At 36.2% G+C, this 13,065-nt stretch overlaps 1 protein-coding gene across 6 annotated transcripts in view; it reads right to left on the bottom strand.

Annotated features, from left to right (window-relative positions):
• Sf3b3 (splicing factor 3b subunit 3) overlaps positions 1-13,065 on the bottom strand; it is a gene marked incomplete at its 3' end in the record, with an annotated part of 14,323 nt that continues 1,258 nt past the window's right edge. For 5 of the 6 annotated variants that reach the window (XM_070139293.1, XM_070139297.1, XM_070139294.1 and 2 more), the window contains 12 exon segments: positions 1-95; positions 219-370; positions 4,798-4,953; positions 5,070-5,235; positions 5,408-5,551; positions 5,687-5,797; positions 5,959-6,065; positions 6,210-6,357; positions 6,485-6,657; positions 7,116-7,286; positions 7,767-7,845; positions 8,039-8,266. In XM_070139293.1, coding sequence (XP_069995394.1) covers positions 1-95; positions 219-370; positions 4,798-4,953; positions 5,070-5,235; positions 5,408-5,551; positions 5,687-5,797; positions 5,959-6,065; positions 6,210-6,357; positions 6,485-6,657; positions 7,116-7,286; positions 7,767-7,845; positions 8,039-8,185 — 1,649 coding nt within the window. 6 annotated transcript variants of the gene reach the window in all.

Raw genomic sequence — 13,065 nt, 5'->3', positions numbered from 1 at the left:
TTGACAGCACATCGCACAATAGTCTTCTTTCCAGGGGCTTTCCACTCATTCACACGACGGTCAGCTCTGATGTGACGGATGCCATCTGGATAAATCTGTGTTTGGAAGTGTAAGAAATTATAAACTTCATCTTATTTTGGTTCGCCTACAATTCCTTTCACTGCATTAGGAAAGAAAATTCATTTATACTCGAACCTAATAGCATAAACAAACATTACCTGTACAAGCGCATCATCTCCAAGCTGGGAACAGGCCAATGTAGGAGTCGTACCAAGGAAACCAGAATCTGTCACTTCCTCTACAGTCTCTCCAATGCTCAGCACAAGTGTGGCATTTACGAAAGATACAATGATGTACGAATCATAAAGATCTGAAAAGATAATCATGCAAATGTATATGCATTATGGAAAAAATAAAAAATAAAATAAATAAATAATAATAATAATAATGAAGAGAAGAAAGTTGTTTTCCTTCCTAAAACATATGAACAATACATTTTTGTAAAGATTTTTTAACCAAACCAAAGACCAACAACTACCTGGTAACTCAGATGCAATTTGAGGCCAAAGAACAAGAGCAAACCTATAAGATTGAGTTTACATTGTCAGAAAATGAATTTGCACAAATTATCTTTATGCCTGCATCCTAAACCATAAAGAAAATTCAAATATGAGAATAGTTTTCATAAAATCTGATCTGTGATTTCTATTTACTCCACTAAAATATTAGAATTGTCAACCATCAATAATGCAGTAGTTTACCTAAATTTCTTGTACTATGTATTGTCAGCGTCTTGGCGCAAAATTCCTGCACTAAGATTTTTGGCAATTTATCAAGCACCCCATATAACTCTTTTGACCAAAGTGTTGGCGTCAGCCAGGGAGGTAGAGTAGAGCTTAATCAGCTGCCGCTTGTTTGAACAAGATAATGTAACTTGCGCACATTCACAGGTGGTGAATTCAGTTTGTCTTTTGTGTTGCCCCACATAGTTTATAAGCCTGACTATTGCTCCTTATTTAGTTTTTTATGGAGATATGGGAGGCAGCACAGAGCTTACAAAGGAACAGATTTCTGCCATGGTTTCCCTGAAACTTGAGGGGGGGGGGGAAGTATAATGGGATGGGGTTATCACTATCATTACCAGCATGGCACTCTGTAGAGTGCAGTACTGGACTAGGATAACCAACGAGTGACATGATGAAGGTCCACCACTCCGCAAAAAAAGGTCTGGGAGGCTATGCATCTGCTTCAAGAGAACCAATGAAGATTCTCCAAGTTTGAGTGGACAGAGAACTGTAAAGGAACTCGATAGGATGTACCCACAACTTCTCCTAAACGTCTCCACCAGAACAGTACAATAGCACCTCTGTGATGACCTTGTCTTCCAACATCGCCTCCACAAGGAAAGCCACTATTAAAACTGCATAAATACCAAGTATGAAGTACTTTTGTTAAAAAATTGAAGTATAAATAATAATAATAATAACATTTCAGTTTGGGCTCACTCTAATAGTCAGCACTATCCAACCTCTTCAACTTAGTTTTGATTTCAAACTGGTATTTCTGTTGTGAAGAGCATTTCAACATAAAAGGGCATGTACGAGATGGATAGTTAAAAATTTGAAAAATAAGTAAAAAACTCAAAATATATATGTAACATGTGTTATTAAAAAACAGAAAAACAGAAAATTAATTGAATAGTGTATTGTTGGCAAAAGAGAAAATCATACAACCAAGAAAACATTCTAAACTATCTTTGTATGATTCGCAGTATGCTCAGTTAACTCAACTAGTTTATCAATTATTACTGAAGATATATTAAGGACTTAAAATCACTGTTCTCAAACTGGCCAAATCACTACAAGAGCCCCTGGCACCATACAAAACCATACTTCAGGGTATATACTAAGTTAGCAGCTCAAGGGAAAAATTAGAAGGAACCAAAATTTCATCATTTTCTATCCTCTTGTCTACAGCATAAACAATTCTTTAGATGCTATGTGAGGCTAAAAGGAGGCTTTAAGCCTTCTCATGATTGGGGGGGTGTTTTATATGTATCTTTAATTTACAAGGGTTTAATTTCTTTTAAAGTTCAACAATGAAAAATAAATGATATAAGAACAAGACAAATCAACTCTTCTGTGCCAAATAACAGTATTTTCCACCTTAACTCTGTTTGTAAATTTTTAGTAATTCAAAAGAATAGAATGGGAGAGACAGAGAGGGAGGGGGGGAGGGGAGAGAGAGGAGAGGAGAGGTGAGAGAGGAGAGAGAGGAGAGAGAGGAAGGAGAGAGAGGAGAGAGAGGAAGGAGAGAGAGGAGAGAGAGGAAGGAGAGAGAGAGAGAGAGAGAGAGAGAGAGAGAGAGAGAGAGAGAGAGAGAGAGAGAGAGAGAGAGAGAGAGAGAGAGAGAGAGAGAGAGAGAGAGAGAGAGAGAGAGAGAGAGAGAGAGAGAAAGGGAGAGAGAGAGAGAGAGAGAGAGAGACAATAATAATGCTAACAACAACAATAGTAAAACTAATAACAACAGCAACTAACCATTGCTATCAGATCCTTCTTCCCTGCATCCCTTTCCCTTCACCCATCTCATCTCCCTTTTATTTTGGTTAAGATGAATACTGTACAATCTTGGGCAACATAGAAACATATATCATGCTGTCTGTGCAGTCAAATTTTCACTAGTGAATATAATCCCCCCCCTTTTTTTCTTGGAAAAGTATTGGATAGTACACTCTTGTGCTGCTTCTTGCATTTTCAAAATTGTAAAATAAATTAAGAAGTTACAATACAGATAACAACTTCTCAGTCAGTCAGTCCCTTTATCTGTATTACCTGTTCAGACTGCCATCTCTCCTTCAGCCTGAAAAGAGAAAAAAGGCTGTTTGATAAGCATCAAACAACCTTTTCATTAGAACTATCCAAGACTGTTCTTCTTGTTATTAAACCTTCAGCCAGATGTGTCACCACTACACATAATGAAAACAATGAATAAAATGTGTTTTTAACCCCTTTGTTCCGGATGATGTGGCCAACATGACATGAAAATATTTGATTAAAGGGGTGAGTGACGTGAACATGCCATCAATGGAAAAAGTGGCTGTGGGCCAGGTGACACAAACTTGCCATGAGCATGTCAGCTAATGGCTGGGGTGATGAAAAAGACTCTCCACAAGTGCTCAAACCTCTTGGAGGGTGATTAGACTCATTTGGCATTTGGAAAGGGGCTATTAAATTATTCCCATTGATAAACGAGTGTGGAATATAGTGTCCGTGCACCATGACTGGAAAAGTGCCAGCTCCAGAGAGAATGCCATTTCCATGCTCAGCATCCTATTCCTAGGCGCTGTAACCAGTGGCGCAGGTTGTCTTACAGAAAATTGATTATGAAAAAAATGACACAAATAACATTCTTTTCTTGAACTAAATTATAAACTACCTACAAGGATGATAAGGAGTCTGTGCAAGGAAAAGTGTCTATCACCACCTGGAAAAGGCAAATCAAATGACAAATATGGACATTGGCAAATGGCAAAAAAGCTAAAAAAAAACTTATCAGGATTCGTACACTTCTTTGGTATCAAAATTCTATGACTTTTCCTGGACTCTCTAGAGGTGTTGGCATTTTTCCATGAATTTTTTCTTTCCTTTGATCCTTTGAAGCATATTCACGATACATATATCCCATTACAACATGTACAATGACTGTAAACCTAATTTGGTGTTGACAAACATCAAAAGTTTCAGCAATGACTTGTTCACTTTATGTGAATAATTGCCTATGATGGATCAGCATGTATCAATTTAGGCTACATAATTTTTCAAGTTCATTTTTATTTCTTTCTGAATACTCAGAATATAAATTGAGAGAGAGAGAGAAAAAAAAAGTGTCTAACTTATTTTTTTAAAAGAAACCAAATTTCCATGATTTACCAGCCTTGAAAACAAAATTCCATTACATTCCAGGTCTGGAAATGCTAATTTCCATGATTCTGCAGGACCCGTACAAACCCTTCTTTATGCATAGAGAAAACAACATTGTAGGGAATGCAAAGAGTCTTGTCACCACACACAATTGTTCATGTGAGCCTGGCCTACAAGTTGCACACCGCAGAGTGGCCGTTCACATAAGCCAGGCCTATAAGCCACACATCCAGCAGAGCGGTTGTTCACATAAGCCTATATTTTTGTCCATGTGACTGTCTTGAAGCTACCAGATCCAAGGGGTTAATGTATCACATCTTTCTGCTTAAACAAACAAGCAATTCTATGTTAATCCACGCATAATAGTCCAATTCATTGTAAAGTAAGTGTTTCTTAAATTTCCACATGGAAGAAAAAAATATATATAAAAACACTAAATTACATAAAATTTGAATTTAGTATGTGCAGTATGGAATGATATAGCAAAGTTCATTTTACTGAAAAATTTGACACTGTCTACACAGTTCTGACCTCTTCTTTACCTACATTTCCAATTCTCTCTTTATGCCTACCTTCCATAGGGCAAATACAAAAATTAGTTATTCTTTACCACAAGAAAGTCAAGTTGCACTACCTTCATCTTCATTATTACTAAAACAACATGCATATATGACAATATAAAAACAATGTTCTCTAAATAACCATCTTTACATACAAAGGCGGGGAATTTCTGTCCCTACCAAGAGTAACTTCCCCTGACTAGTGCCACAATGGTGAACGGTCACTCCTTGAGTTGTTTTTACTATCTGTTGCATCTTCCGTGATTCATTCTGCAAAAAGAGATGAGGGTAAACACCCTGTACTCTTTGTTACTTACCTTCAGTTCGCTTCCTGACAGTCCATACAGCTGTGGGGTTACCGGGCAACTCTGACACAGCCATCTCACTCACTTCAAGACCATGACGAAGTACACGAAGAGATGACCTTGGGCCCCTACCACAAACAGTATACAACTGTGGTGTATCTTCATTTGCTGTGGATAAATAGCAAAACCAAGTAATACTAGACTTTTTATCTATCTATTATTTTTTTCTTTCTTTCTTTTTTTAAGAACAACAACCAACCAGTTTAACCTTTATCAAATCTCACCTAAATCAGCAATTTGGCATGCCATAATAGGAGAAAGTGAGTCAAGTTCATCAACGAGCACAAGGTTTTGCAACTGTCGTGGTGCATAGAAAAATGTATCTCCTTCTTCAAGTGGCATAGCTGAACTGAACTCTGGTTCATCATCATCATCACCCAAATGAGCAATCTGTGAACAGTCAACATTATGAATCAAGAGAATGGATAGAAAGACTAAGGACAACAATTACAAGTACAACTGATACATGGCATACATACTTTGGTGCAGCAACTATGCCAATAGGTTACAGAACATTGTTCACTGATATTATGACAATCATATAACAGATGTAAATACTGACCTGGTACAAGTAGTGATTTCCAAATTCTGAGGCAACAAAGAGAAACCCAGTCTTGAGGACACACATTGCTGTTGCGGGTGGCACTGTGTCAAAATACTTCAACTTGATCTCTGTCACAACATCTTCATCTGTTTCCAATGTTATCTAGAAAGAAAAAAATCACGTACAAATCAAGAACATGGCTTGGTTACATGAAAATGTAATGCTAAAATAAAATATCCTTCAAAAATCATTGTTCATTCATATTTTATACCTGGTATAAATTTCACTGACACCCACCTTGAAGATGTCTCCTTGCTCCGTCTGAGCCAGGAAGAAGAACATTGACCTGGTCTTGTGAGTGGCTGCGCAAATGAAGATCATTCCTCGCTCTGGATCATCAAGATCATTCTGGAAATATCAATCGAACATTAGATTTTAGATTGGAAATTATCTCGTGTAAATAAGTCTTGAAATGAAAAACTGAATCAATTACTTGTAATAAATCCTGAGCTGTCCTTGACCCTTTCCTTAGCATATCTATACAAAAAGAAAAAATAAATGAAACTCACTCTTCTCCTAGGAATAGGACATCTGATGTCAGGTTGATCTCCCAGATTCTTATAGGTTAAGTAGTTTTCTGAACAAACTAAAACACCAGAAGGTCCGTCATTTCCACCTGAAAAAAATCAAATTAAGAACAAATTTTCAATAAAACAATTAAGTTTTAAGACATCAAAAGGTATATTGTTACTAAAAGATAGTACTTTAAATGTCATAAAAATACTAGCAGAGATTTCAGAGGTCTATTACAGCTATATACCTGGCACTGATATGAGGAAGTTTGCATGTTCTTCAAGGGGCTCATGGTACTTCCGAACCACATGGTTGAGTCCCAGATCCAGTTCATAAAATGTTAGAGTTTGCTGAGTCCTGTGTACAGCCTCTCCTGTAGGGTCAGTGTCTGCTTCCTGTTAACATTATGTAAATCTTATTATATATTTTTTTAGAACAATAAATCATTCAGAGATATCTTATTACAGACAACTCCTATTTACACTTGAAGTGAAGATATATGGCCAATGATGTCAGACTAACCTCATAATCAATCTCCAGACAGGCAAAGAGTGGATTTTCAAAACCAACATCCACTCCTACCATGTGATATACAAGTGTGTTGCTCTTGTGTGCTTCCAATGGAGAGGAGATTGTCAGTCTTGCTGCTGCATCACGGTTGAGAATGTACACTAACTTCTGCTTTTCAACAGCACCTGAAGCATCAAAAATAAAATGTAATGGCAAACCCATTACCTATTAATATTGGACCACTACATTAACCGACTAACGAAAGTACATTTCCAAGCTGAAAATAATATTTTCTGGGTGGCTTCAAAACAGCGCACAGGCAAGTCTGGGAATCTGCCCACCCACCATCCGCCATAGGCAACAAAATCAGAGCGCAAGCTCTGATCTAGCGTTGTACTGGCGAAATGCCCGGTAATATTTATTTTTCCAGGTGTCTCATATGTGTGACGGCCATTGTAAGTGGGTTAACCTCCCCATCAAATCTGCATAGTAGAATCTTGAATTTGTTGGGAGGAATATTAAATAACATGCTTGGATAAAATTAATTTTGTCCAGACTCACGTAAAGACAATCTACACTAGACACATGAAGAAAACTAATTATATGTCAATAATCATATTCACACATATATCATCCAACTTACCAATCATTACTGCCCTGCCCTTTGGATCAATGGCAAGATACTGGCCAGGAACAATGCGTCTGCAACCACTTTTACCAAATGTCTCCATGTGGATGCGCTCAAACTGGTTTTTAGCCTGACTATATTCTAGAATGGTGATTCTGCCAGAGTCAGATCCCACCACAACATAATCTGAAATTATGAGAAGTGGTATGCTTCATATTTCATTATCTGAATTTAATCAAAGCTTTTAATATAAGTAAATAAATGTACTCAACTACCTTTGATCTCTTACAGCTAATCAAGGGATCATCTCACAATCAAATGGTCACCAGACATTCATGGGCTCATGTCTTGGTCTGCCTAAGCACAGCCCTCTTCCCACTGCTTTTCTGAATTAACTAAACTGAATAACCAAGGTTTGGTATTCTTCTTAACTAAGATACAAAAGAAGTGTATGATGATTCAAATCAACATGGTATTTCTAAATAAAAAAAGTTCCAAATAAAGATGTTATTTGAAAGACAAATATTTCTAAATTACATTTTTGATAAAAGACCCAACTTTGAATACTACCTTCCATAAAGCAAAATGAAGAAAGTCAAATGAGTATTTTAGACAGAAATGTATCCCTTAGATTTAACATGTAAATCACCTAATTGATAAACATACCTTTATTTCCACCAGTCAATCTGAATGCCATCAGTGAACGAATAACACCAAATATGTCTGTTGTTAAAATGGTGTGTACCTGTCAAAAATCCAGAAACTATAAGATAAAATTTCTTTGACTAGTTTCAAATCTTTTTATATGACAAGAATATTGAATACACAATATTTAGAAACAGTGCCACATAATCATTAAACAATAATTATCTATATTTGAAACAGACAAAATAGTAATACACAGCAAGTAAATATTTCCATAAACAACAACTTCTCACCTTCCCAGTATTTGGATCAGGTCTCAAAAGTTCCAATGATCTTCCACGAGAAACCACTAATTCCTGTGTGCGTGTTCCAGAAAAATTCCCATGCACGGCATGGGTGATGCCTGATGCACGCTGTAGAGTCAGGTTGTACAAATACATCTTGTATATCAAGATGTGAAAGCTGTACAATCTTCAAATTAAAAGGCTTCAAGCCTTACCTCTGCTAAGGCCTTTTTCACTCTGTAAAAATAAACATGTACAAAAATATGTAATAACAGAAATGTCACTTACACTTTTCCATTTAATATTAAATAATTTCTAAGACCATCACACCTACTTTTCTGATAAAAATATGATATTCTTTGAGAATTACAGGTATACAGCAAATATATAGCAATACTGATCTGTGCAATAACAAATTACAGCTAACAATCTTGAACTGAAATTGAATTTCCAATAGTAGGGAAATTCATGGAATTCATCTGGGAAATTGCAGCAAAAAATAATAGAAAATAGAATGAACTGTAGAACAAAATAAAAAATAAATATAAAAAAATGGCCCATGAAACCCTAAGGGTAAGTTGAAAAAAATTGATGTTTTTCTGCAGGAAACCCAATGATTTCATTTATTCTTGGTGTTGTTTCTTCTGCGAATGAATCGTTCAGGCGTTTGAGTACTTCTCCATCAACGATCTTGATTTGTTAGTCCCATTAGCAGAGGAGGGCATGAAGTATATTTGGGAAATTATGGAATTTCAAAAACTCTGCTGGAATCCACATGTTCCACCCTCAAAAAACATATTGACTAATAAATCAGCCTAATATAACAATTTAAGTTGTTGTGACTAGGTGTGCCTTTCGGGCACCAAATACCTTTATATCTGGAAACGTCAAACTTTCGTGCATTTTTTTCTACCATCAGGAGTGCTTCTGCATTTGGAGCTCTTGATAGGCCCAGATATTAAACTGGGATCATCTATTTTAACTTCTTTGCCACTGCATAGTCATAGGAATAACCCAGAATCAACCCAAACTGGAAACGCAACATTTCTTACCAGCGGTCTACCTTGAAATGAGTGTGCCGGTGAGCTATCAACCTGGTGGCTGGCAAAATGAAGTGAGAAATCAGCAATTTACATGGCCTTAGGGCTCTGAGGCTCTAGCAAAAGCAACAAACTGCATTTGTACTACATGAAAATCACGAGCGTGATGATGTACCGAAGGTAATGTAAACAAATAACGGAGATACAGGGTATTATATTTGATATAAAAACACATGTTGTTGTTTGAAAGGTTTAATAAATGCATTAAATCATAGAAACAACTAGTGTAAACCAGATTAAAACAAAAAAAAAGGGTCATCGAGTGTTTATTATTTTCAAGGATGATCTCATGTATGTGAACACACGCACATAAAGTTAAAAAAATGAATCATCCTTATTTAGTAGGCCTACAACGACTTTCATATCTAAAGGAATAAAATACTTTAGTTTTCCCTCTCAAACTATCTTCTTCCATAATTGTCAATATCAACAGATTGCAAAGGGGTATGAGTGTAGAGTTGGTGATTAGCCATTTGCACCCATTATCTTTACTAAGAAGTACATAAAATCAGGCAGAAGCCTAGGTGTGGTGGGATATTTGCGAATTTATGGTACTTAAGACCTATGGTAACGTCTAAACACAATAGTTTTTATCGGGAACGCACAAAACAGGAGTGATAGCCTTTTCAACTCTAGACAAAGACTGCACACACAAACGAGCTCAAAATTCCATATAGTTTTTATTTCAGAGCAGGTATTACTGAGTACTATCATCTTCTATGTGAAATAATCTGTATCTTGCTTATACATCCAAAGTTTAAAAATCCGACATCTAGGTAACTTTCATATTGAATTCGTCTTTACAACGGTCACTACTAATTTCAAATCAAATCATATTTACCCATGCTGTGATGTACCGACCGTTGAGCGAAATGTAACGGAAATATTTCAATCCTTACTTATAAGGCTATTTTCAAACATTAGTGCTTCGTATATGATAGACATACAGATTACTTCGTAAACTAAAACATATAACCAGTGAGTCTTACTCGAAGTACATTTCATATGTAAAAGGACACAAAACATATATTTTTAGATATATTTCACAAAATACTTCGTCATAAATCACTGACATACATTTTTTCTGATATTGGTATAAAAGTGCTCCTTGAACATTCACAAACTCATATCTATGCACAATGTCATTATCAAATACCATATGCGCGATTGCAACAAGCAAAGGTCCACATTGGTGTACCTGGGCGCTCATTAGTGACGCACCTGCCCAGGTGCTAAGCATGTCTTGTGTCGGCTGCAAGACAACGAGCCATAGTGGGGCTTTAATACTCATTTGGTAGTTTCCTCATCCATGTACCTATACTATACACTAGCTAACTCAATTTGACCCCCTGTACGCCCCCCTCATCTGGGACGGTCCCATTAAACTATGTTCTATCCCACTCTCTTTCCTCCGCTCTACAAGGTGGTGGTGTCCATTTCCCTCTATCTGTCTCTTCAACTTATACCCACCTGGTTTAAAAAAAGTCCATGGGTATCCACCATATCTTACAGTAAAATCCACAGGAATACTCACCACCTAGCCCCTTGCCATGGGACACCACTCCCTGGACCCCATAGCTTATATACAATACATTATTACTATATACTGTATCCCCATGAATGTCAAAGAAAAGATCCAAGGTAATGCCACTTATACCCCCATAGTAATTATATAATACAACCATATATTCCCTGGACCCCTGAGGTTAATGTACAATAATAGCAATAAACCCCATCTTAACTGTTTACCATCCTTGAAATCTGTTCCCCTAGTTAGGCTAATTAGATATATAAACCAGCAGTCATCTATATGACGATATTATTACTGATATTACCAATAAAAACCTATCAAAGTACTCAAGAAACAAGAGTTTAGGTTATTTCAACTATAATCTTGAAGTTTACCATGGAAACTGTAAATGTTGCTCCACTAACAGTTAAATTTCAATTACCCAGGATAAGGTTTCATACATAATTGATATCAATAAACTTTTCTGCTTATCCTGTAAGTAAAACTGCTAAACAATATGAAGACCTTATACATTTATAGAAATATTCCTTCTTTACAATAAAAGACATACTCTGAGCTACTAAATACAATTCCTCCCTAATTTCAATTACTAATCTAATATTTGTTACTATTCATTATCGTTAATTAAGGTTGAGGTTGAACAGACCGACACGCATAGATAGAGCAAAGTGGACACTGCCATCTTATAGAGCGGAAGACATAGGGTGGGATAGGATATGGTATAAGATGCAGAGGCCTTACAGTGACTGCTAAATGACGAAAATATAACACGTGCTTGCCTTTCAAATTCTAAGTCCATCAGCTTGTTTACCTTGCAAGAAAAACACAAGACAGATGAACGCATTTTCTCTTTGTCAAACTACTTTGTGTATTACTATGAGCCTGTCAAAACAATATTTGGCTACGTATCAGTGAATAATGTTACACATTCATGCTCTTAAAGTGTTTTATTAATATCCTTATACTTAATTTAAGTGTTTTAAGATGGATTTATAGCCTTATTTAGATTTGGCTTAGACTAATTATAAATTTCATTATAGATCACCAGAGAGATCGGAGAGCTCTGTCTTGCAACTCATGTATTGAAGATTTGCGATCGCTTGACAACACAGGACTGTCGAGGACGGTTTTAATAGATCAATAAAATTCACAAAGATTTTTTATTTACTTGATATGAACGAAATTTATCATCCTAATTAGTATATCTATAATGCATACCCAATAACTTTGCAAAAATGCATTTCATTCCCTTTCCAGGTAATCTAGGCTATCTATAATTTTTGGACAATAATATGATTGGTTTTATTTTGATACAAAAGCTTATAATTACTTGAATACAGCTTTGCTTGTAAAAACCAATATGTAGCTTTTCTCTTCAGGATCACTAGTACCACCCTATGTGCAGCTCTTGATAAGTGGCAGCTGACAATTGCTGACAATTTTTACGTGTCACAGCAACTTCAGAGCAATAAACAATGAAATAATAATATTATTTCCTTTATCACACTAACAAAATTCTGTTTTATGGCAATTACCTTTCCACCTTACTGAAATATGTCTAAAGAACATGGATGACCCTACTATTGCCTTTTCAAAGATGTGAAATTATAATGGTGTAATCCTATATAGAACTTGCAGGTAAATATGTCATATTAATTATGTTTTATATCAAATAAGATTTCAAATATTCATCGCCAGGCGATCACCTGCCCTTTCCCAAAACTTTTATGGTACGGCCCTGAGAGTGGTGCTTTCCGCAATCTTTTACCTCTATTTGTGGCATTACTGTTTGTGTCTGGAGATTATTTCTTGCACTGATGATGGGAACTTTTTATCCTCTACAAGAAAATCATATTCAATTTGTGATGATGGGAACTTTTTATCCTCTACAAGAAAATCATATTCAATTTGTCCTAACTTAGTGCGTCTATACAGTAAAGATTAACCATTTCTTGAAAGGCAGAGGTTAGGTGTATGGCAACTGTATCTGATTTCTCGCAGTTAGGCATATGGCACACATACGCATACGTGCACAAAACATCATTTCCACGTAAAAAGTATAAGCCCAACTTAACCAAACCTAATTAAGAGTGGTATTATCTTGCGTCAAGAAACTGTCTTGTTTGTTTTGCCACGCATGCACAGGACACCAATCCGGGGCTTTTCTGCCATACCAATAGGAACTTCCTTGTTGAATTTCTTTGCTCTGTTGACTCTGTACATTGTTTGCCTTCCATACATGACCATTGCCAGATAAAACTACACACTAATAGAAGAAATAATTTGTGCAAATATATAAGATATTGAGAAAATATTATGACAACTGCCACACAGAGACTAACAGGCGGTTTGTTAAAATTGTGCCAGGCCAGACCCAATGAATATTTGTATAAACAGACATCTAT

The sequence above is a fragment of the Penaeus vannamei genome, chromosome 25, assembly GCF_042767895.1.
Source record: "Penaeus vannamei isolate JL-2024 chromosome 25, ASM4276789v1, whole genome shotgun sequence".
Classification (NCBI taxonomy): Eukaryota; Metazoa; Arthropoda; class Malacostraca; order Decapoda; family Penaeidae; genus Penaeus; species Penaeus vannamei.
This window is presented reverse-complemented; position numbering and strand designations above follow the sequence as displayed.